We start from the raw sequence: 24,499 nt of genomic DNA on the forward strand, positions 1-24,499 counted from the left end.
ATTCTGATTTGCCTCTCAATACCTCTTGGATCCTCTGGTATCCACAAATGCCATCTGCAGTGGCACCGGGAGAAGGCCTGCAACTGGTGAAATAAACAAAATTAGCTGAATTCAGTTCATAAATTTCTTAAATGCTCCATTTTGTTGTAATTGCATCCTGTATGAAGCAGTTTTTGGTGCCATCAGGGTTTACAGGTACCTGTTATTTATGATCAGTGAAAGTTGAGATCAATCTGGAAATATCCATTGGGAAGCAAAGTGGCTGTTCCCTGTGCTGTGATAAAACCTTGTGAGGGATGAAGAACTTTCTGTGCCCTCTGATTCCTCAGCAAAGTTAACACAAGCTGCTGTAACAGCTCTTTTGTACCAAGAATTACTCCAGTGATTAAATTTATTAATTCTATTAATTGTATTAAATTTATTAATCCTGGATTGTAGTGTGTTAACAAGGAAATCACCCAGGGCTTTTGGTGGTGATAGGAGGGATAAATGGCCCATTTTTAAACTGTTAATCCAGCAAACCTTCCTCTGAAAGTGCAGAATTATTCAGGAGGGGGTCTCCAACCTGCAGCCCACAAATAACATAATGCCCATGCTGACATTTAATTGTGTTATTCTTCACAAAAAAAAAAAAAAATACCAAAAAAACTTTGTTGTGTTTTTGGGAGCACAAGGAGCTTTAAATGCAGAAGGGACCAGAAAGCACAGATGACAGGGAGTGATTCCCCAGGCTCTGTTTTCCATGGGGCAGCCTGGAGATCACTCCTGTGCTGAGCAATCTGTAATTTGCCTTTTGATTTTCATCACACAAAGTATTTAACTTCATGCCTTGCAAAAGGAGCTTGGTTTATGATGCCTGATGCCAGTGACTCCTCTTGGTGCCTGATCCCCTTCAGTGCATCAGATAAATTATTGTTTTGATGGCAGGGTGCAGAAATGGGGCACTTTTTGATCAAAAGGAGCTTGGCCAGCAGGTCAAGGGAAGGGATGGTCTCCCTGAGTTGTGTGTCCTGCTCTGGAGCCAGGCTGGAGAGCTGGGGGTGCTCACCTGGAGAGGAGAAGGCTCCAGGAGAGCTGGAGAGGGACACCCATGTAGCAGTGAATAAACTTAAAATGTACAGAATGGCAGAAGATTTAGAAACTGCCTTTTCCTCATACTTAGGCAGACAGTGAGGTCAGCACCTGTCTGAAGTAGCCCATCAGAGGAGCAGCATTTACAGAGATTTCTGGCATATCCAGGCTGCTGTCAGATAAAACAAGAGCAGTTTAAGTTCCTATCATCCATTGCTCCACGACCTTTTTCAGCTATATTCATTTAGTGATGATGGAGTGAAGCTGAAAGCTTTATTTATGGGATAGGAATGGATACAGTTCTTTGTATTTGCACAGAGAGATGCTCAAAATTCAGCTGGAATTCACCCAAGCAACCTGATTCAAACCTGAAATTGGATCTGACTTTGAAGTTGATCCTGATCTGTGAGGAGGATTGGAGCAGATGAACCCCAGCAGTCCCTCTGCCAGAAAATACTCTGTGATTCCATGGCAGACATACTGAAATAAAAAATCCTGTCAGTTAGAATTAATATTTTAATGCATTGATTTTGAGACAGCAGAACTTTATTGGGTTTTTTCTTACAGAATTTCAGCATGTGGTCAAGGCCACAAAACCTCTAAAAATTGCATTTGGAAGAGCTGATTTTTTTTTTTTTGGTCTTAGCTTTCAAATAGTTTTTTTCTCACTGTATAAAAAATTCACATGCATTTTTGGCACAGCTAAGTTTACCTTTAGATGGGAAAGTTCTGTTCATAGAATTGGAGACTTGTGCAGGTCAGGAGGGATCTCTGGGGATGCTCAAACCCAACCTCCCTCCTCTGATGAGCTTGCTCAGGATGTTTCCTGTGGGATTTTCAGTATCTCCAACAACAGACTCCACAACCTCTCTGAGCAGCCTGTTCAGTATTTTACCACCCTCACCACGAAAAGCAATTTTTCCTCTACTTTCCTTGAGTTTCCTGTGTTGATTCTTCCTGAGGGAAGCAAAAATCCAGTACAATATTGCAAATGGAATTATTCTGTGGAATCCCCAGTGCTGTAGCTCTGAGCCTGATTTTCCTCCCTCCCAGAGAAGTGATGTGCAACAATAAATACATTTCATTTTTACCTGCACTGAGAGCTGTTGGGATGCCTGGGGTAGGTGACACCAGTGTGGAATGTCACTCACTTTGCTGGATCAGGGCCTTGCAGAACAGGGCAAGAGCAGGAGATTTTGTCTAATCTAACTTCTAACCATCCTCTTGCATTCTTTTGGGGGAAAAAACCCAGAGCTGTGCTTGAAATGGAGGTTTTTAGTGTACATTTAGTCAGGGTCAGTGTGTTCTCCCCTGTACCAAGGAGTAGATGATGCTTTAGGTGACTCTGGTGGCACCATGTCCCAGTGCCTTTAGCTCTGTTGTGATGTCATAACTGGTTGTGAAGAGTGAAAAAATTTATTTTGGGACCTGACACTTCGGCTACACAATCTGTTGTTTTTTGTTTTCTTTTTTTAATATATACATTTTAGTTCTTTCTAGAAAACGTGACTTTTCTTTCTTTTTTTTTTTCCTAAAAATGGTGATACTAATGAAAAAAAAATGATACCCCTTTTAAAAATTTTACTTTGAAGCTCAGTGTTTTTACTTTTAGTTCTCTACTACCTCCCTCCCTTCTCCCTCCCTTCTTTGTTCAAATGGAGAGGATATAAGGAGAAATCAGATGCTGCATGTCTTAAGCGAAAGCATTCCCAAGGTACAGTAATTGGAGATTTCTTTTTTTTTCTTTTTTTTTTTTTAATTTTTTGTAGTGCTCCTGGCTTAGGAAGCTTTAAATTCCAGTTTGCTTGTCTCAGTTAAATGTTAGATTTACATGCTTCAGTTTTTTGAGCTGTATGCATGCCATTTCTTTCCATGGGAAAGGAAAAAGCATCCTAAAGCTTGGAGGAAAAGTAGAAGTGTTGTGAGTCCTAGAGAAATGTAGATGCTTGTAGTGTCATGCAGTAATTCTTATTAGAATTGTTTGTGGCTCTTGAAAACTGTGAACATTTGTTTCTTGCACTCTTTGGTGTGATTTGGCTTTTTCAATAAAACAAGAGGGACTTTTTTAGGATTGCAGCAGGCCTGGGATGAGATTAATTCTCACAGAGAATTAATGGAGGGTTCCTTCCAGATAAAGTTTTGTTTGCTGCTTTCTTTTGGGTAATAATCTTTAATTTTAAGTTATAACTCATTTTTGCTGCAGCTTTGGAGTGAAAGGAGTCCCTGGCCATGGGCTGGAAGAGGGAAGCTGTGTGGATTATAGCTGAAGGCTGCTGAGCTGCAGGAAACAGCCCTGACCTTTGCAGCAGCTGATGTCCTGCAGATTTATTTCAGAAAGTGGGGGCAGATCTTACAGGAGCCATTAATGATTGCAGAAGGCTCCAAAGTTCTTGTCACAGGGCTCTCCCTGCCACCTCTAAAGCCAGGAGTGATTGAACTTTCACTGACTTCTAAAACCTTTCATTTAAAATGTAAATGCACGTGGTGGGTTTGGAGTTGTTCTTGTCATACCTTGTATTCTTGTAGCTCCTGGGGACGTTGTGAACTCTGAGAAGTTATTTTTACATGAATAATACTTGCTTTTTGACTTTCTTTAATTATTTTTTATGTGCTTGGGTCCATATGGAAAATGCCAGAAATCAAAATGCTTTGCAGTAAATTTTTTCCTGCCTCTTCTCACACAAGGAACCCAAGTCTGTTAAAGGTGAATCAGTGTAATTCAAGCAAGAGGAAAGGACTTCTGCCTTTTCTTGTGTAAATTGGAATTCTAAAATTATGTTGTGCATTTTTTTCCCTTCAAATCATGCTCAGTTGTGGTAATGAATGTGCTCGAATTAAAAAAAAATTGAAATTAGGTGGTTGTGTGACAAATAGTGACAGTGATGAATTGAGAGGTGGTGAAGTGCAATGTAAAAATGACAGCAATGTGAGACATTTTTAATTAAGAGCAATGGTCTTTTTAATGGCTCTTTTAAAAAAATAAATAAGAAAAGGTTTTTAAATCTACAGGTTCATGTAGCAGAACCTGAGATTCATTTCAGAAGGAACAACAGCAGCCAAATTATGTTCTCAGCTCCCTGTACCATGTGTCAGGCTTTTGTGTGGCACCTGCTGCTTGCAAGACAGATCAATTTAAAAATCCTTGAGAAAAAAAAAAAAGAAGGCAGGAGAGGTTTTGAGACAGTCTGTATCCCTGCTCTGGTCTCTGTCCTGGCTGGAATGACAGTGCCTTTGTCCTTGGAGGCAGTGTCAGCCCTGAGCACTTCAAAGATGCTTTTCCCTGGATTGATTTTGACTTGAGCACCATCAGACTCTGGGGACAAAAGATCCACCCTGTGCTTTGCTCTTGGCTGGTGGATGAAAGCATCAAGTAGAGAAGCAGGTACTTAGCTAAAAAAGGTGTTTAATTGTGAGCAGTTGGCCCCAGGAGGTGCTCAGCTCCTCAGGCTGGGAGGATGTTTCCATGTGCACATCCCTGCCATGAGCAAACACAGTGCAGGGCTTCTGCTCCTCTGTTATTCTCCATTTCTTTGACTCAAGATGAGTCAGAAGCCTCATGGAGATCAGGTTCTGCAAGGCTTTAGGAATATCTGTTCTGAGTTTAAGATTCATTTTTCAGATTTCAACTTTTTAGGGGGATTTTTTTCCCTCGGGGTTCATCTCTCTTGGTGCAACTGGAGTTTGTGTGACAGCAACCACTGATTTCTTCAGCTGAAAGAAATCCTTTTCTTGATCCCATCTTCCATCTCCAGCAGGGCTGAGCTTTTCATGTGCTCACACTGTAGGAGTCTGCCTTGGTTGGTGTTCCTGAGAAATGTTTCATTTCTAAGTTCTGGCTACAAAAGAACCCAAAATTTGGCCTCATCTCCAAGGACTTGGCCTTTAATCCCTAACTAAAATCCCAGAAGGGCTTGGGCTGGAAGGGACTTTAAATCCCATCTCATTCCACACCTTCCACTGACCCAGGCTGCTCCAAACCTCAATGTCCAGCCTGGCCTTGGACACTTCCAGGGATCCAGGAGCAGCCACAGCTTCTCTGGGCAACCTCAGCCTGAGTAAGGAATTTCTTCCTTAAATCTAGTCTAAATCTCTCTTCCTTTAATTTAAAACCCTTCCCTCTCTCTATCTCCCCATGTAAAAAGTTGTTCCCCCTCTTCTAAAATCCCCTCCAAGTTCTGGGAAGCTGCTGCCAGTCTCCCCAGAGCCTCTCTTCTCCAGACAAGTGTGCAGGGGTTTTCTGCAGGGCTTTTTTTCATCAGGGGAAGAGGCACCTACAGGGAGATGTCTGTGGGAATGCTGTCAGTGTCAGGGAAGTGCCACGTGAGAACAAATCCACGAGAAGTCAGGTGCAGAGGAGTTTTGTGTCCCTGTGGATTTATGGCAGAGATGTCCTGGAGAGTCAGATCTCAGTGAAGCTCAGCACCATCAGGTGTGGGATTTGTGCTCCTGGAGGATGCAGAGGGATGAGCAAGAAGAGATTCCCCTGTGCCTGTCCTGCTGCCTCATCTGAATTCTGAGCCTGGGCTGCTCAGCCAGGCTGTGACACGCCCTGGTGGCTCCCTGACACCTGGGACACCCTGAGCTGCCACTCTGAGCCCCTCTGGAGCTTCACAGGACAGTCCTTCTGCACAGACAGTGTCAGTCCTGTCCTCTCCTCATCCTCAGGGAACATCACTTTCCCTTCCTCAGGCTCAGCTTCAAGCCAGCAGTGTCAGTCTGTAAAATCCCATGCCTGCAAAGCACACTTGGAATATTTAATTTTATTTTTTTTTAGGATGTTTCTTTTCAGACTGCTGTCAAATCCTCCCCAAAGACACATTTTTGTGTTCCCTGTCTCACTGTTAACACCCCCTGGGGCTGTCAGCAGCAGAAGCTCTTTTTGGTTGAACTCTCAAGGGTTTTAATAATCTCTTCACTGTCAAATAATCACAGAATCAAATCCCAGAAATATTTAGGTTGGAAGGGACCTTAAAGCCCATCTCATTCCAGCCTCCTGCCATGGGCAGGGACACCTCCCACTGGTCCAGGTTGCTCCAAGCCCTGTCCAGCCTGAGGCAAAAGGTTTGTGGGCATCACATCCAGGCTTTGAGGATGGACAGACATCACAGGGTTTAGAGAAATTAAAAAGTGAAGACAAGGATCTTACCAAAGATTTTTTGGTAAAAAGAAAAAGGCAAAAAAAGCTCCAAAGCAAAGCACAGAATGTGTTGGTAAGCAAAACTTATTGAGAGAATCAAGATGAATGTAAATATGTCAATTAAAATTGCAAAATGTATCACCTTACTGGCAAATTGGTAGATTTTCTGGAAAGCTTTGTCCATCTGCTTCTTCTGGATCCTGCCACTTACCTAAAAAACTCCTGATATTTTGTAGCTAAAGGAAAATTGGGAGGGAAGGACCAACACATGAAATTTTTGTTTTGTTTTGTTCTGTGTGTGTGTAGAAAGGAAGAGCTCATAGTCCAGGTGCTGTAAGAAATTCATCTGAGCTTGGGCAGCTTTGGTCCTGCTGAAGGTCACTGCCACTTTCAGGTGGTGTTTTGTTAACAGTACACCAGATTTTTAAGGATGTCTTTTGAAAGTGCTACTAAATGTGCAGAGAAATGGTGCTGAATATTCCCTAGAATCCCAGAATGGTTTGGTTTGGAAGGGACCTTAAAGCTCATCCAGTCCCACCCCTGCCATGGCAGGGACACCTTCCACCATCCCAGGCTGCTCCAAGCCCTGCCCAGCCTGGCCTTGGACATTCCAGGGATCCAGGGCCTGCCCACCCTCACAGGGCAGAATTCTTTCCCAGTATCCAACCTCCATCTACCATTTTCCAGTTAAAAGCCATTCCCTGTGTCCTGTCCCTCCATGCCTTGTCCCCAGTCTCTCTCTAGGTGCACCTTTAGGTCCTGCAAGGGGCTCTGTGTCGAGTTTTAGCTTCTTTTTTTCTCCAGGATCAGGATTAAATGCTCAGGATGGTATTTCTTGTTGGGTCTCAGATGTTTATCAGTTCTTATCTCTGTCACAGTCTCACAAACCCTGAGTTCTGCAGCACTTCACTCTAACAAACTAAGAACCCACGGAGAAGAAGGTGAAGAAGGAGCAGCTTCCAACCCTAAAACCTCCATCTTTCTTTATAGATATTACTATTCTAAACCCTTTAACTCTGAGTTTCCCACCCTGTGACGTTACACACTTCTATCCAAACCGCACACGAACAATCCCCGTTCTCCCGATCCACTCCGGAAACTTCTCCAGGCCTTAGGTCAGTGCAGTGTTCTTTTGGGGGCCAGAGCCTGGCAGCACAGAAGGTCTGAAATTCTCAGCAATTCCCAGGGTTCCAACAGCTCTGAGCTCTCCCTAGATCCTTTTCTTCTCCAGACTGAACATCCCCAGCTCCCTGCTGGTGACATTTCTTTGGATGGCACATTTGCCCTGCAGACACAAGTGGCTGGGTCCTGTTGGTCTTCTCATCCACCAGCACCCCCAAATCCTCCTCAGGGCTGCTCCAGCCTGAATTTGTGCTTGGGATTGCCCTGGCCCTGGAGCAGAACCTCACACTTGGCCCTGCTGAACTTCATTTGAAGTACTTTGGTGCTTCCACGTCTTGTTGTTGATGTTGGTGTTCCTTCCACGTCCACGAACAGCATAAAAGTGAGGAATTTGTTCTTCCCAAGTGGGAATCATTGATGCAGGGTGGGAAAAACCTACTTGTTCCTTTATGTTCCTTCCAATAGAGAGGCTGGACTCGATTTTTGAGGGTCACTCCACCACAAACTGCTTTTTTTCCTGTGGTAATAAGTGACTCAACCATGTCTATTCCTCTTCTTTTTTTTTTTTGGACATTGAACACAACACCCTCCAAAGGCATCAAACTTCCACTCCTCCTCTGCCAGCTTCCCCAGGATCATACTCTCAGAGGGATTTTGCAGAATGCAGATGGAACAGTTCTTGAAAACCTCCTGAACAGACCATCTCTGCTTTTCAGGCTTATTTCTTTTCTCTTCCTGCTCTGCCAGTGTAAAACAACGATGTAATTCCAGTTCTTTTGGTGAATCAGTTGTTTACCACAACACAAGGGCTAATCCTCTCTTAATCCCCCTGTTCCTTACCGAGCTCGTTCAGTTTTTCATCAGTCTGTGTCAAGTCTGTCTGCTTTGGAAAAGAAACAAAAAATACTGCTGGAGAAAGGTCACAACATCTGGCTGAGCCTGACTGGTTTGTGCTGTAGCAGAGTTAAAATTGGGAATTGTGATGGCTCAGCCTTTCTCAGAATGTTTTTAGAAGAGTATAAAAAATTCATTTGGGTGATTCAAGGAGGAGACAGGTTAGAGCTCTGCTTGCTGTGGAAAAAACAACCCCAAAACAGCCCCTCTGGGTGTTTTCCATGACTTTGGACTTCCCAGCAAGAGCAATGACAGATAAATCACCATTTCTTTGGTCACAGGGCTATTGCTGTTGTCAGCTCTGCAGATGTTCTGCACCCTATGTTCAACGAGACCTCAGCAGCAAATTTTGGTGAAATCCAAATTATTGTAACTCAGCTGTGGCACTGCTTGGCTCCTGCAAGCTCCAAGGCTGAGATGATTCTGATTTGCATCACAACGTGCCTGTTGTTTAATCCTGACAGTCAGGCTGTGTGTCATGAGGTCGGGCTCGGAGCTCAATCAGTTCCAAATCTGGAAAAACACAATCAGTGCACAGAAAAAACCCAACCACCAGAGCTCTTAGTGGCTTTTCAAAGAGCTGCATTCTGTTCTGTGCCAGAAATTGCTCATTCAGAGGCTCATTGAGCTGCATTTCCAGCTCTGAGATATTTCTGAAAGGGGAGAAATGCAAGGAGAGCCTCTGTGTTAGAGCAGAGCAGCTCTCATGGGAGAGAGGGCTGAAATTCCACTTTTTAATGATGAAAATACCTGGGGCAGCCACCTGCTCATCACACCCACTTCTGGTGTTTCAGGATCCATTACCCTGCCCCTATTAAAAGAATATTTTGGGTACTTCCCACCCCAAAATGAGGGTGGGAGGGGAATTTTGTGAAGTGTCCTCATAGGTGATCTTCAACCTGCTGCGTGTCCTGCTCAGGTTAAACCCAGCTGTAGAAATTCCTCAAGGTAAGAAATAACACAGATTTAGGAATAACGGAGCTCTAGATTTTAACCTGTGTGTAAATCACCCTTCTTTCTCTCTTTGTTTGTTTTTTTTCCCCCTCTTCCCCACCTAAATTCAATTTATGTCTTCCTTTTTGCTGCAGCTATTCATAGTCTAAAGCTGAGCCGTAACCATGTGGACTGGCACAGTGTGGATGAAGTGTATCTGTACAGTGATGCCACAACATCCAAAATTGCAAGGACTGTCACACAATACCCACCTCTGGTGGGAAGTACCCAAGAATATTTTGGGTACTTCCCATCCCAAAATGAGGGTGGGAGGGGAATTTTGTGAAGTGTCCTCATAGGTGATCTTCAACCTGCTGCGTGTCCTGCTCAGGTTAAACCCAGCTGTAGAAATTCCTCAAGGTAAGAAATAACACAGATTTAGGAATAACGGAGCTCTAGATTTTAACCTGTGTGTAAATCACCCTTCTTTCTCTCTTTGTTTGTTTTTTTTCCCCCTCTTCCCCACCTAAATTCAATTTATGTCTTCCTTTTTGCTGCAGCTATTCATAGTCTAAAGCTGAGCCGTAACCATGTGGACTGGCACAGTGTGGATGAAGTGTATCTGTACAGTGATGCCACAACATCCAAAATTGCAAGGACTGTCACACAAAAATTGGGGTTTTCCAAAGGTAAATCTTTCCCAGCCGTTGTAAAGAATATTGTAAATGCCAGCATTTGAAGTTTGTTGCTTTAACTCCAGAAGGATATTTCAGATTTTAATGTGAGCAGCCCACTTTACCCATTTTATTTTATGCATTTTTTATTTATTCAGAGTCCTTATCTTGTGAAAATAGTTGTGACTAGATGTGAATATTTTAAAATTTTATTTTATTTACATTACATATTTGACTTATATTTTAATTTTATTCCATATTTTGATGGCTTTGAATGCAGCAGTTAACACTACATAACAAATACATGAAAATATTACAGTGACAGAGTCCAGAAGCTACTGTGAAATTAGAATTATTCCTTTAATAATATGAGTATTACAGTTCCTTTTGCAACCTTAATTTTACTGTTGGGTTCTTAGATATTGTGATGCATTCCTTAAATACGTGACCATACCTTCCCTCTCCCCACCTCCATCCAGCCTTTTTTTCTGTTCATGAAACAGAAGTATGAACTGACAGGAAAGGGCATTTAGACAGAAATTATTTCCAGTAGAAATTCAGGCTTGTTTAAATTCAACACTCCCAGTCAGGCAGCGAAACTGAGATGGTTGGAAGAGCTTGGGGGGTCTCTCAAGGAAAAAGCAGATTATTTTCACCCTAGAAAATGGGAATTTGTCCTGTGCAGGACACCAGAACAAGAACCTGCACATCTGGTTTGTTCCTTGAGGAGACAAGGTCAGGTCACAGGTCTGACTTTATTCTGCATCCTCTGCCCTGTAATTAATGCCCTCTTACCCTCCAGGACTCCTGGGTGAACACTTAATTAATGTTTCCTGAAAAAAATAATATCATTCAGTGCTTCAGTTCCAGAAGAAATGAAGTAATTTATCCAGAACACCATTGGGATGATGTGTAATAAATAATGAGATCTGTCCTAAACAATTTGTGGGGGAGAACTATCAAAGAGAAACTCACTTGGTAAACAAAACCTGTCTTGGGTGAAAAATGCCCTCAGTGAGTTTGGGGTGTTTTCCTCCTCTTTAAAACCAAAATAAGCTGTTAGTTCCAGTTTTTGAGGCCAGCACTGGTGCCTGGTGGTCTCCTGAGTGTCACTAGAGGGGGATGGAGGCACATTGTGCCCATGGGTTTGTCAGCACAGCAGGGAGAAAATGCCCACATTTACCCTGGGAAATTGGGTTTGGGTCTGGTCACTGAGCTGGAGAACGAGGGGGGAATTTCAGGTTGGATCAGCTCAAAATAAAGCAAGTTTTCCCTAGCAAAATGATACATTTTAAAGGTTTTCAACCAGCTGTTTTAATTGGGGTGGATAAAGTGACAGCACTTAATCACTTATGTGGCCAGGTCATTTCCATGATCCTTCCATGCTGTGGGAGTAAGGTGGAGACAGAAGGAATTTCATTGATTGAGACACCCAGGAGAAGGGTTCTGTGCTGTAAAAGTGTGTGCACAGTTACACAACTATTTTCTGAAGAGCTGTTCTCCAGAACATACCTGAAATTAATTCCCTTTGCAGTGGAAGTGGTTATTGATCTCACCTGGCTGCTCAAATCTTTCAGGGCTTTAGAAGTGCCTATATTTAAAAATATATTTTAAATATTTTTTTTTAATTTTATGATTCTTTATTGTATAATCTGATTTTCAACGTGTTGGCCTGAGAAAAGCCAAGCTTGTGTCAGCAGAGGAGGGCACTGCAGCTGGCAGGATGTCACTGATGTGGGATAATGTTCTTTCTGCAGCTTCAAGCAGTGGGACAAGGCTGCACAGAGGCTATGTAGAGGAAGCCACGTTAGAAGACAAGCCACCCCAGACCAGCCACATTGTGTTTGTGGTGCATGGCATTGGGCAGAAAATGGACCAGGGAAGGATCATCAAAAACACAGCCATGTGAGTGCTTTGGAGTGTTTGAAGCAGCCTTAACGTGAGTGGCAGCAGAGCCTTTGGTTTGGGCTGAATCTTTCCCTGTTTTCCTTCTCCTCCTCTTCTCCTGAGTCATTAATCTTTGTGTTGTGGGTACAATATTTTTATGTTAATTGGGATGTGTGGACTTATGGAGAGCAGCTGTGAGCCAGAAGAGCAAAGATTTTATTCTGATTTTATCACCTGCACTTACGACTTCTGGGGAAATGGTGAAGAGCACGTAGCCTCAAGTTGTACCAGGGGAGGTTCAGCTTGGAGACATCAGGAGGAATTTCTCCATGGAAAGGGTTGTCAGGATTGGAATTGGCTGCCCAGGAAGGTTTGGAGTCCCTCATCCCTGGAGGTGTCCAAGGAGGTGGCACTCAGTGCTCTGGGCTGGGTCAAGGTGGGGTTTGGACTCGTTGACCTTGGAGGTCTTTTCCAGCCTGAAGGATTCTGTGTGAGATTCTGGCTCCTGTGGTTGGTGGCTTTGCTGAGCAGGGAGAGATTTCTCCTCTGGGGAATGTTGTTCCCCAGAGGTACCTGGGTGAATTCAGTGTGAAGGAACTGAGCAGAAGATTCTTGATTAAGTGGTATGGGAAAGTTAGTTTTGGAGTGGAGTCTCTCAGAGCTGGGTGTTGGGATAGTGGGCAAGCAAATTGCATCCTGTGAAAGAGAGGGAATGGGGAGACACAGGAATGTTGTCATTCCTAGCAGGACAGAAGCCCTCATGAATGCAACTGTGATACTGCTCGTGGAGTTCTGTGCACAGAGCCTGGCTGAAAAACAAAATGTGACCAAAAAGGCTGTGAAATCTCCTCACTGAATGTCTTTTGGTTTGCAAGTGGCTCTTGGGAATGATGTTTCCCAGAGCTGTGGCTGCTCCATTCCTGGCAGTGTTCAAGGCCAGTTTGGAGCCCTGGTTTAGTGGGTTGCATCCTCCTTCATGCCAGGGCTTGGAACTTCATGAGCTTTGAGTCCTTTCCAACCCAAAGCAATCTGTGATTCGATGCACCTGAAAAGATGATTTTGAATCTTAGAAAAATTATCAGGTCCTGATGGCAGCTGTGTGGGGGACAGGGTGACACTGAGGAATCCCTCATTAGCTGGAGGAGGAGGCTAAAAAGGGGTTAATTACAGATCTGGATGGCTCAATAGGTGTGTCCCAAATAGCTCCAGGTTCCTGACAAACCCAGTGGCTCCTGTGGGAAGAGCTGGGATTGCTGGGATTTTGTGGTGGGAGCTTTGTCACCCTCCCTTTGTCACTCTAGGTCAGTGCCTGTGTGCTCTGTGCCATCGTGTCATCAGCCTCTTGTGTCCCCACAGCTCTTTGTGCCACTCCAGCCTCCTCTGGGGTGCCAGGGTAAACCTTTTGATGTCACTTGGGTGTCATTTGTCACCTCAAAGCACCAACCTGCAGCTCCCCACCCCCTTCCCTGCCACTTCACTGCTCTGTTATTCACTTTATTCAAGAGCCAGCAATCCAAAACATAGAGAAAAAGGATCCACAGCCCTTGGCTCAAAGTTAGTCACCAAAATAAATGTAAAAACTTCAATTTTTGTGGGATGAGTTACACTGGGAATGCAGATAGCCTCAGTATAAGCTGCTGTTTTAACAGTGACCAGAAATAAATTTTCAGCCTTGGAATCATTAATTTTTTCTGCTTTATCTTTCTCCCTCCTCCATTTTCCATAGATAGAGGGGTTATATGGGTGGATTAACTTCAGCTCAGGTCACAGTGCAGAGATGTTCATTCCATAAGTCCTGCTCTAATTGGCAGCCCAGCATATGAAATACTTTCTCAAAAAGGGACACAAGACTTCATGTGCTTCAGTAAATCTCACTCGTGTCCTGAAGAAATACCAGACAGCATTGCATAGCCTTTTCAAATGCTAATTATTGGTATAAATTGTGCATTCTGCACAAAATTTGCAAATTAAAGCATCATTTTAGATTGAAGTATCTTTATTTTTTCTTTTCCTTTTTTTTTTTTTTCAAATAACAACTTCAAACTTATCAGTGAGGAACATCCCATATGTTGCAGGGAGAGATTTCAGAAGGAATGTCTGCCAAGCTCTCACAAGCCATACTGGCACTTTCTGTTAGCACCTTCATCCCTGATATTTGTGTGCTGTTTGGGTTTTGGGGTGGTTTTTTACATGCTTTTCCATTAGGGACACAGTGGTGCCTTTTGGAAAACAAAATTAATGAGGAAAAGTATTTTTTTCACCATTCACTCTCTTAAATCAAAACTAAGGAGAGAAGATATCAGTGAGGGTTTTTTTGCCTTTTAAATGCCCATTTTTTAGTAGGAAACCTGCAGCTGGACCCCACCAGAGCTCATTTGACACATTCTGTCCTCAGGTTACCACCTTGAGAAGAAGCTGGTGCAGCACCCATCCCAGGATGCTGCTGCATCATTAGGCAGATCCTGCTGGTTACAGAGCTGAAAACAGACCCCTTGTCCAGGGAAGTTCCAAATTATCCGTGCTAATTTCATTAAGGACTGGAGCTCAACCTCCTCATTAGAGTGGCTGGATGCTGTGGTTGCAGGGTGTCCTGTGAGTAGGTAAATGGAAAAGATGCATCTTTTGGATGCTTGGATGAGCAGGTCTGTGGTGGATGTGACATAATTTTGTTTCTTCTCCGTGTAGTTAAACACATTTATTATCTAAATGTAGCACAGCAGCTGGTGCAACAAGCTGCTCCTGTCAGCACTGATATTCCCTGGGAGCCTGTCTGGGAAGAGACAGTCCCTCCTCCAGGCTGGAACAGAGATTCAGCTGCCCCAGCAGGAGCTCTGAGCTGTGTTGGTACCACAGGGATGGTTCTTTAAGGGAGAAGGTTTATAATCTGTATTTCTGCCTAATACAAAGCAAGGTATTGTGGCAGGATGTACTTAATTGGAGGGGGTTTTATTTGCCATCAGAATCCTGGAATTCCTTGGTTTGTGATAAGGCAGAGTGTTGGCTTTAAAATAAATCTCTTTGGGATGTCTCCTTTTACTGTACACACTCACATATTGTTACTGGGAATGTATTTTTTTTTCCTATGAAAGTTGATCTGTGGTTTTTTTGAATTTGTGGGTGAATGGGAGGGAGAGATGTTGTTACACATATTGAGTGTTCTGGTTCTACCACCCAAACCCATGAAGGTAAAGAAGGACCAGCTTCTGTCTTTAAACTTAAAACTTTGGCCTTTTTTATATATATTATTGTATTCTAAAACTTTAAGCTTTTCACCTTGTGATATTACACGCTTCTATTCAAAGTACACACTCATCATTTTAGTGCTGTCAGGTAATTTTGGAAGTTTCTCCACGGCCTCGGGTCAATGCAGTGTTCTCTTGGGGGTCAGAGTCTGTCAGCACAGAAAGTCTGAAATTCTCAGCATCCAGGACTCCAACATCTGAAAATCATGAGAACTCCAACCATTTAGAACCATGGAATGGTTTGGATTGGAAGGGAGCTTAAAACTCATCTCATTTCTTGGGCAGGGACACTTTCCACCATCCCAGGCTGCTCCAAGCCCTGTCCAGCCTGGCCTTGGGCACTGCCAGGGATCCAGGGGCAGCCACAGCTGCTCTGGGCACCCTGTGCCAGGGCCTGCCCACCCTCACAGGGAAGAATTCCTTCCCAATCTCCCATCCATCCCTGCCCTCTGGCACTGGGAGCCATTCCCTGTGTCCTGTCCTTCCATCCCCAGTCCCTCTCCAGCTCTCCTGAAGTTCCCTTCAGTGTCACATTTGTCACCCCAGAGCCTTCTCCTCTCCAGGCTGAGCAATCCCAGCTGTCCCAGCCTTTCCTCACAGGAGAGCTGCTCCATCCCTCTGATCACCTTGGTGGCCTCCTCTGCCCATCTAGGAGTGTTTTTATCCACGTTCCCAACCTGCTTTGCAAAGCTCCTGTTGTTTTACCTGACCCAGGTGAAGGTCAGACCTGCCTTAGGCAGGGCTCAGACCTTTAGGCTGGACTAAATTTCATCAGCTCCTGTGCTTGGGGAATGAGTGAAGTGACTCTCCTGTGCTTTTCCAGTGTTGTGTCACTTCTGGGCTGCTCTCAGCCTGAAGCTGGGCTCTGCCTCTGTCTGAATCTCCCGTTTGGATTCCAAAATCACATTTGTCTGTGCTGCTCTTCACAGCCCAAAAATTGCTGTCTGCACAAGCACCAGCATCTTGGCCTAATCACCAATTACATTTTTATTGCAAGTACCATTAGAAAGCATTTTAATTGTGGATTATCATTAGGATAATTGCTTTGGAATAGCTATTTTGGTACATTTCCATTGATATGCAAGCCCGGGCAGAGCCTCTCAGAAGCCTTTCACTGCATTAAAGCGTGCTGCTGGAATCTCAAATGAAGATTTTTCCTGTAAAATCTTTTCTTTAATTTTAGCTCTTCAGGTATTTGGTAGCTTTATGTTCCATTTAAATGCTTGCATTGCATTAAATACATATTAAATGCTTGTTTTTCATCCTTTGGTGCAGGTTTTAATTCCGAATTAAGCACCCAGCTGGTAAATATTGGCTTGCAGGTTTCAACTTGAGCCTGTCTTGCAAGAGAAGTTCAGGCCAAGAGGTAAAAGGTGACAGTCAGGGCATGAAATGCTTTTGTTTTGAGTATATTTATTACCTAACACATGGTAATAACACTGCCTGTTGGGCAGGAGCTGTAGCAGCCTGCTCAGGATTTGGGTGTATCCCAGGGCTGTTCCCATTCCCAGCCTCCCCCCATCCCTTGTTTCTGCCCTTTCCCTGCCCACACCATCCCAGCTGGAAGCTGGATCACTCCAGTTGGTTTAAAAAAGTGGGATTCCATCTGGAAGGTGGGAATGGGTGGTGTGAGCTGGGAGGGGACAGGGAGTGCCTGCAGTGCCAGAGCAGGGTAAAGCCTTCCTGCCCTTTGGAAAGCAGTGCTGCAGGAGAGTCTGGAGCTCCTGGATCTCCCAGGATTGTCCCAGCATCCTGTGATCAACCAACAAAGCAGCTTCAGTGCCTCTGATGGTGCAAAATCCTGTTACTCTTCAAAGGGATGGAGCGTGGATCCCAGCCGTGCTTGCTTTGTTTGCATCCTGGAGTTCCCACCCCTCCTCTGGAGCAGGATGAGTCTGTGTGTGTGTCGTGGAGCAGCAATTTTCACAGCAATTTTCACAGCAGTTTTCTGAGAGCAGCAGTGGCAGAACATGACTTGAGTCTTGAGTTGCTGTGCGAAACCTGCCCGTAGCGAGGCTGGGCTTGGCATTTCTGCAGCTGAGCTTTGGGGAACAGCCTCCCTCCCATTTCCTCATCTCAGCACAGCTCCATGCTCATTGCTCACTTCAGCTTGGCAAACTCAGCCCAAGCCAGCCCTGAATTTCCTCAGTCAAGTGGTATTATTTCCTCAAGGAGGCAGTGGGTGCTGCCCTCCCTTTGAGGGAGCTCCAGGGGGGTGAGAGCACTTGGGGAGTGGTTTAGAGCATCATTCCCCAGATCTGTGACCAAAATCCAGAATGGATCCACGTGGCTTTGCAGGGAATTGTCAGAGTTGAGGTGGTTTTTTTTCAGGGAACATCCCATAGCTCCATCTCTTGGAATCAGGGTGGTGGGATAAAGGATTATCACTTTAAACTGACACAAAGGGAAGGTTTAGATGAAATATTAGGAAGAAATTCCTCACTGTGAGGATGGTGAGGCCCTGGAACTGAGGAAGAGGTTGCCCCAGGTGGCTGCCCCATCCCTGGAATGTCCAAGGCCAGGTTGGACAGGGTTTGGAGCACCCTGGGACAGTGGAAGGTGTCCCTGCCCATGGCAGGAGGTGGAGCTGGATGAGCTTTAAGGTCCCTTCCAACCCAAACCATTCTGGAATTCAATGATTTTATGGAATCGGGAGTTCAGAGTAAGAAGCTGGCACCTTTAAGGCTTAAAGACCATTCCCTATTTCTCTCTCATGGATCATCTGACTGAAGAGAGTCTGCAAAGATAACTTGAAATCAAAATTAATAGTTTCTTCAAGCTTTCAGCATTTTACTCTGTTAACATCAGCATCATTCTGCAAAATTTGGGAAGTAGCTGAAGCTAACTCAGTTTGCAGCTCCCCTGTTTTTAATGGAGTATTTGTAAATCCTACACAGAACTAGTAGCATGAGACTGTAAAAAACCCTGCAGCAATAATTCTAAATATGTTAACATATCTCTGGAACAGCCTCAATTTAAGCAAGGATGTATATCTGTGAAAATATGGGTTTGTTATTTATTATTTTAATCAGGGAAAGGCAGCCAGGCACATTTTATTCATGGTGAATCTCAAAGTACCTATTTTCAGGCCATTACTTCTTGCATGGAAAATAGCAATATATCAGAATTCTTTCTAAGGTGTGCACTGCATCTCTGCATGAGTGGGTTTTCTTCTTAGAAAAACCATAAATTAGAGTTGTTTCCTTGTGTTTCAGTGCATTGCTTCAAGTAATTGTTGCTCTGGGGTCAGTATTTCAATATGCATTTGTATCAGGTGAATTCTCTGCCTGTTTAAATGAGAATTTATGACTTCAGTTGGTGTTAATTTAACAAGTGAGTTGAGGGATTTGCCATCTAATAATTTTTTTTTTATTAAATTATTTTGATGAGCCAGAAGAAGAAAAAAAATTAATAACCCCGTCTTTATAGCAGAACAGATGAGCAGGTTTGTGTGCTGGGGGTTTGCACGTGTCTGTAGCTGCATTGCCTGGAAATTACACCCAATTTTCTTCAGAATTTCTGTCAAACTGCTGATCAGACTCAGTGGGGGATGTGGTGCAGTGCCACTGGATGTGTTGCACTGGGAATTTCAGTGATTCCTGGGAGCAGGAGATGGATGCTGGGAGATAATGAGAGGGTGAGAGCAGCTCTGACAGCCTGTGACACCCGTGGGGTGACAGGTGACAGAAATGGCTTTGAACAGATCTTCAGTGCACTTGTACCAGGATGAGGCACAAGGAGGTCTAAGGAGAAAATGTTTCCTTAGAATTTGGTTTTCTCGTGGAGCTGAGTGGTTCTGTTTGGGCAGGATTATTCCAGCAGGAGAAAAGGCTCCAGGGAGAGCTCAGAGCCTGAAGGGGCTCCAGGAGAGCTGCAGAGGGACTGGGGACAAGGCATGGAGGGACAGGAGCCAGGGAATGGCTCCCACTGCCAGAGGGCAGGGATGGGTGGGAGATTGGGAATTGGGAATTGTGCCCTGTAAAGGCTGAAGGGTGCCCAGGTTTGCTGTGGCTGCCCCTGGATCCCTGGCAGTGCCCAAGGCCAGGCTGGACAGGGCTTGGAGCTCCTGGGATGATGGAATGTGTTCCTGCCATGGCAGGGGTGGCACTGGATGAGTTTTAAAGTCCTTCCCAAATCAAACCCTTCTGGGATTTTACAAATTTGGGACTGTTGTGCTGGACCACAACTGGACAAACCTCAGCTTCCCTGAGGTGAGCCCACTGTGAGTAAAATCAGCCTTTACATTTCCAAAGTTCTGGATGAGCACACAAAGCCAGCACAGGTTTTAGGAGGGGAGACCTGAAGCTTTTCCCAAAAGGTTTGGCAGAATTGCACGGCCACGTTATTTTCTCCAAACTCCTGTTTCTTGCTTTGACTTTTATTTAAAAAAAAAACTCTCTGAGTCAGTTTGTGAACAGCTTTAATAAGAACTGGACCCTTTCAAACAGCAAAAAGCTCTGTAGTTGTTGTATTTAAAGATTTAAAGGTTTAGGGATGTCTGATAGATGTTCCTCCACAGTATTTCCATCTTCTACTGATAATAAGAAATTATGTGGATGTTTTATTCTGCTCTAGTAGGCCAGGTTATTTATCATTTCCTTCACCTCAAGTAGCTTTGTGGTGTAAAATTTTGTGCTTTGTTTATAAAATATTTCTATGCTTTTACTGTTTTTAATCTGAGCAGCTTTAATTTGCTGCTTGGCTAATTTCCTCCTAAATTTTACTGTTTCTGAATTCCTCTTTGCTGGTGTCAAGCTTTAACCCCAGCCTGCAGCTGCAGTGGGATGGGGAGGAGAACTATGAAGAGGTAAAACCCATGGGTTGAGATGAGAACTGTTTAAAAATTAAAATAATAATAATAATAATGGGGGAAAACATCCAGAAATTCTGGGTCTGGCCATGTTCCCCCCCCAGCTTCTTGTGCAGCTCCCTGTTGGCAGAGCATGAGACACTGAAAAATCCCTGATTTAGGGTGAGCACAACCAAAATAACAAAAAATATCAACATTATCCTCATCCTAAATCCAAATCGTGCTGTACCAGATACCAGGAAGGAAATTAACTTTATCCCAGCCAAAACCACCTCCTTCATGCAGAGAAAGTGAAGCTGGCTTGGCAATACCAAAGAGCTGTGAGCATTTTCAAAAATCTCCTGCATTTTGCTCACTCAGGGACTCCAGGAATGTTCATCTATTCACTGGAATTTTATCTTCTTTACAATCTAGAATTTCCTTGTCCTGTTGTGTGTGGGGGTGGCAGGGAGGGTTTTGTGCCTGGCAAGGATGGGTCAGCTCAAGCCTTAAATCATCCCTGATTTAAGCAGATCCTCCTGCTGAATTTATTTTTCCCTTATCCAGGGAAGGATATTCTGCTTCATTTAAACCTTTGCCATCTCTTTGGACAAGAATCCAGGAGATCAGGAGAGCAATCACACCGGGCTTTAAAAACAGAGATGCTGAGCAGTTGCATTTCCTGGCTGTTTGCACAGGCCTGCAGTGACTGCTTTGGAAAAAAGGATGTACAAGATGCTAATTCCCTTTCCCCCTTTCTTCCCTCCTTTTCCCCATTTTTTCCTCCCTTCCCCTCTTTTTTTTTCTCCCCCCCTTTTTTTTCTCCCCCCTTTTTTCCTCTCTTCCCCTTTTTTTTCTCCCTTTCCCCCTTTTTTTCTCCCTTTCCCCCTTTTTTCTCTCCCTTTCCTCCTTTTTTCTTCCCCCCTTTTTTCCTTTCCTTGCTTTTTTCCCCTTCCCCCTTGTTTCTTTCCCCCCTTTACTCCCCCCTTTTTTCCTCACTTTCCCCTTTTTCTCCCTTCCTCCATTTTCCTTTCCCTGTTTTTTTCCCTTTCCCCCTTTTTTATTTCCCCTTTTTTCTCACTGTCCCCTCCACCCCCTACTTTCTCCTTTACGCCCTTTTTCCTCTTCCCCCCCTTTTTCTTCCCCCTTTTTTCCTCACTTTCCCTTTTTTCCTTCCCCCTTTTCTCCCCCTTTTCTGCCCCTTTCCTCCCCCCTTCCTCCTTCACCCTTTTATTCCTTTCTTCTTTTTCCCCCCTTTCCCCAACTTTTCTTTCCCCCTTTCCCTATTTCATTTCCCTTCCCCCTTTTTTTTCTTCCCCTTTTTTTCTTTTCTTTCATCAGAAAATAAGTGTCACTGATGGAAAAGTGTTTTCACTGCCTCTCCCAAAAATGTGGTACATGATTAATCTGCTTTTTTAGTAGCATAATGAACTTTTCCGGGGTGGGGGGGGAAACAAAACAAGAAAAAAAAAAACAGGGAGGAGAAGAGATAATTGTAGAAAATGTTTTGGGTTGTTATTTTTTCCAAACCATTGACTTTCATACCCTTTCCTACCTTCTCAGAGCAGGCTTTTGGCAGAGTTATCCATATGGGATTTTTGAATAGTGCAGGAATGCCCAGCACATGGAGCAGCTGAAGCAATTCCTGTCCCAGGTGTTGGTAGTGATTTATCCTGAAATGCCTCACTTCTCCTGAAGAACAGAGGAGCATTAATGCACCCAAGGAAAGTGCCTCAGCTCAGGGATTAAACTCAATAAAAAGCATTTGGACAGGTGGAAGTGCAGGTGGAAGATTAATGTCACTGTGCCTTTGGTTGTAGAATTAATTAAAAGGGGGTTGCTTTGAAAATAGGGGAAAATGCACTGAAACACTGAAATAAATAAAAAATTTGATGCTTGGAACTGGGAACTTGGATTTGGTTTGTTGTGCTCATCTTCAAAAATAGGAACAGTGTTGGGGCCAGGATTCAGGTAAAGGAAAGAAAGGAAAATAAAAAATTTCCTTGCTTTGGATGCTGAGTGACTGTGATGGTTTTGGTTTGTTAATTGGAGATTTTTTGGTTAATATACTAATGAGTGTGGTGGGTTTAGTGTTGGTTAATTATCAGTGTACTTACTAGAATGCACTCATTTATTTCTTGTTGTGAGGTAGGACTAAGACAAGTAAAGTAGGTTTAAAACTTTAAAAGGGTATAAAGAAAAAGTTATTAATAGTAATTAAAAGAAAGAGTAATAATAATTAGAACAAAACCTTTAGGATACTTCTCTTCCTACAGCCTTTTCTTTTTAAATGATGATGTAAAGAAATAAAACTTAAAATTTTAGACAGTTTACTACCTTTAAAATAATCTTTCTTTAGTTTACTTAGGGAGAGAAGTGCTTCTTATTAATGTCATGGAGATTTCTCTCCAAGAATTTAGTTCTTTTGTGGTTCTTCATTTTTACAAATAGCAGCTGCTGGGGGAACTCTGTTATTGGGAAGTCTTTCCTATTTTTCACAAGCTTTTTTACAGTTGTATTTATGGGTTATATTAACTTATGGGGTATTTTTAAAGGTGTTTTAAAGATGAGCTATTCAAAGGTAAAGGTTCTTATTATTTATAGAATGCCTGGGTATTTAATATTTTGTCTGATTTCTTGCTGCTTTTCCTTTTTCAATGATTTTTTTTCACACAACACAAATAAAGTAATATTTTTAAAATAACTTACCATTATTCCCATTTTCCCCCAAACAACAGAGAGGTTCAGAGATACTTTGGGGTTAAGGTATTTTAAGTTTTTCTCATCCCTTGAGAGAGGTGCAGCAATGTTCATGTTCAGATGTGCTGTAAAAATGAAAAGTCTTTTAAAAGCCTCTCCATCTGCTCCTGCAAGTTAAAACACTCACGAGTGATCCTGTTTCTCACCCTTGGAGCTCCCAAGCCTTCCAATCCAGTATGTAAAATTAAATTAAAATTCTGCTCTTTCAAGCCATGTTTTTAAGAGTTTTCTGTGTTTAAAAGCACTGAATTGTCTTCATTCTATACTCATAAAATGGTTGATTTCAGTGATTCCAGATTTCAAAGCAGAGGTGAAATTCTTAATTTTCTATTTTCTCATTTTCTAATTCTTTTCTAATTTTCTAATCCTTACCTTCCACATTCAGCCCCAAACCCACCAGAATTAACAGATACTTTTGAATTGAATTTAGTTGGATTATGTTAAGCCCATACTGTGATACATTCAGACTCTTTTGAGCATGCAATGCACAGAATTTTTACATTATTTGGGAGTTTAAGCATTTCATAATAAAAGCTTGAAATTGAGGGAATTACAAGAGTAATCTGCACAGGAAAACATTAATTTCTTTGTTGTAGGATGAGAGATACAGCAAGAAAAGTGGAAGAAAAGTATTTTTCCAACCTTGCAACACACGTGGAATTCCTTCCAGTGGAGTGGAGATCAAAGCTGACCCTCGATGGAGGTACAGGACTCTGTTCTTCTGCTGTTCCAGCAGCTGCAGAATTCTCCCCAGAAATCTCATCTGTGCTCTCTGCTTGTGCTTTTTTTTTTGGTTTGGTTTGCACAACTTTGAACATTCCCATCCCTGGGAGTGTCCCAGGCCAGGCTGGACATTGGAGCTTGGAGCAGCCTGGGACAGTGGAAGGTGTCCATGGATGATCCTTAAGGTCCCTTCCAACCCAAACCGTTCCATGGTTGTGTTGTATCATTCTCCTGGATGTGATTTAATTCCCTTTTTTTGTTTTCCCCAGACACTGTGGACTCCATAACTCCGGATAAGGTGCGGGGTTTGCGGGATATGCTCAACAGCAGTGCCATGGACATCATGTACTACACCAGCCCTCTCTACAGGGATGAGGTCAGTGTGGAAAACTGGTTTTTGTCTAAATTCACTAGAGCAGGGCATAGAGGCTGAAAAAATCTGGATTTGGGAATGTCAGGGAAGCTCCCTTCTAAGGAAAACCTTTGTAAAAGGTGTTAACACTTCTGGGTGTGTCATAAGGGAAAAAAAGGGAAAGGAGGAGAGATAATTGTAGAAAATGTTTTGGGGTTTTTTGGTTGTTTTCCAAACCATTGACTTGCATACCCTTTCCTACCTTCTCAGAGCAGGCTTTTGGCAGAGTTATCCATATGGGATTTTTGAATAGTGCAGGAATGCCCAGCACATGGAGCAGCTGAAGCAATTCCTGTCCCAGGTGTTGGTAGTGATTTATCCTGACCTGTCTCACCTCTCCTGAAGAACAGGGGAGAAGAAAGACAGCAAAAAGTGCAATTCATGGCATTTATTCATAGCAGAAATGTCTAAAATAGTTCTGTGTAAACAGCTGAGAAATGGGAAGGGGGTCAATTTTGTTCTCCTTAATTTCTGCATATCTAGATGCCCACAGAGCTGAGGTTCTTTTTATCTCTGATAAAGTCCATGGGTATTTCTCATTTTATTTCTCTGTTTCTGAGGACAGATGGGATGGCAGCACGAGCAAATATGCCCAATCTGAAATGCATTTGTGTGCACTTGCCTTGCAGGGACACCAAAATGATCCCCAGTTACTCACTTTATTAGGGGGCTGTTCCTATCCTGGATGCTCCCATCCCACCTTGACCCATCTGTGTAGCTCTTGAGTGACAACCAGAGGAGAAAAGCCAGGAATATGATCATAAATTAGAGTGGCCTGTAAAGAATGATAAGCCTTGAATAAATGATAATAACCTGAATAAATGAAGCAGCCCATAAAGCATGGACAGTGCTTCA

The 24,499-nt window shown here is 43.3% G+C and overlaps 1 protein-coding gene across 1 annotated transcript in view; it reads left to right on the plus strand.

Moving 5' to 3' along the window:
* The window catches only part of DDHD1 (DDHD domain containing 1), a 63,079-nt gene that overhangs the window by 14,964 nt on the left and 23,616 nt on the right, over window positions 1-24,499 (plus strand). The window contains exons 3-7 of the mRNA XM_039705905.1: window positions 2,684-2,785; window positions 9,718-9,846; window positions 11,589-11,736; window positions 23,106-23,212; window positions 23,502-23,608. Of these exons, the coding sequence (XP_039561839.1) occupies window positions 2,684-2,785; window positions 9,718-9,846; window positions 11,589-11,736; window positions 23,106-23,212; window positions 23,502-23,608 (593 nt within the window). The remainder of the gene's footprint in view (window positions 1-2,683; window positions 2,786-9,717; window positions 9,847-11,588; window positions 11,737-23,105; window positions 23,213-23,501; window positions 23,609-24,499) is intronic.

This window comes from Passer montanus, unplaced genomic scaffold (genome assembly GCF_014805655.1).
Source record: "Passer montanus isolate IOZ18808 unplaced genomic scaffold, ASM1480565v1 scaffold189, whole genome shotgun sequence".
NCBI lineage: Eukaryota > Metazoa > Chordata > Aves > Passeriformes > Passeridae > Passer > Passer montanus.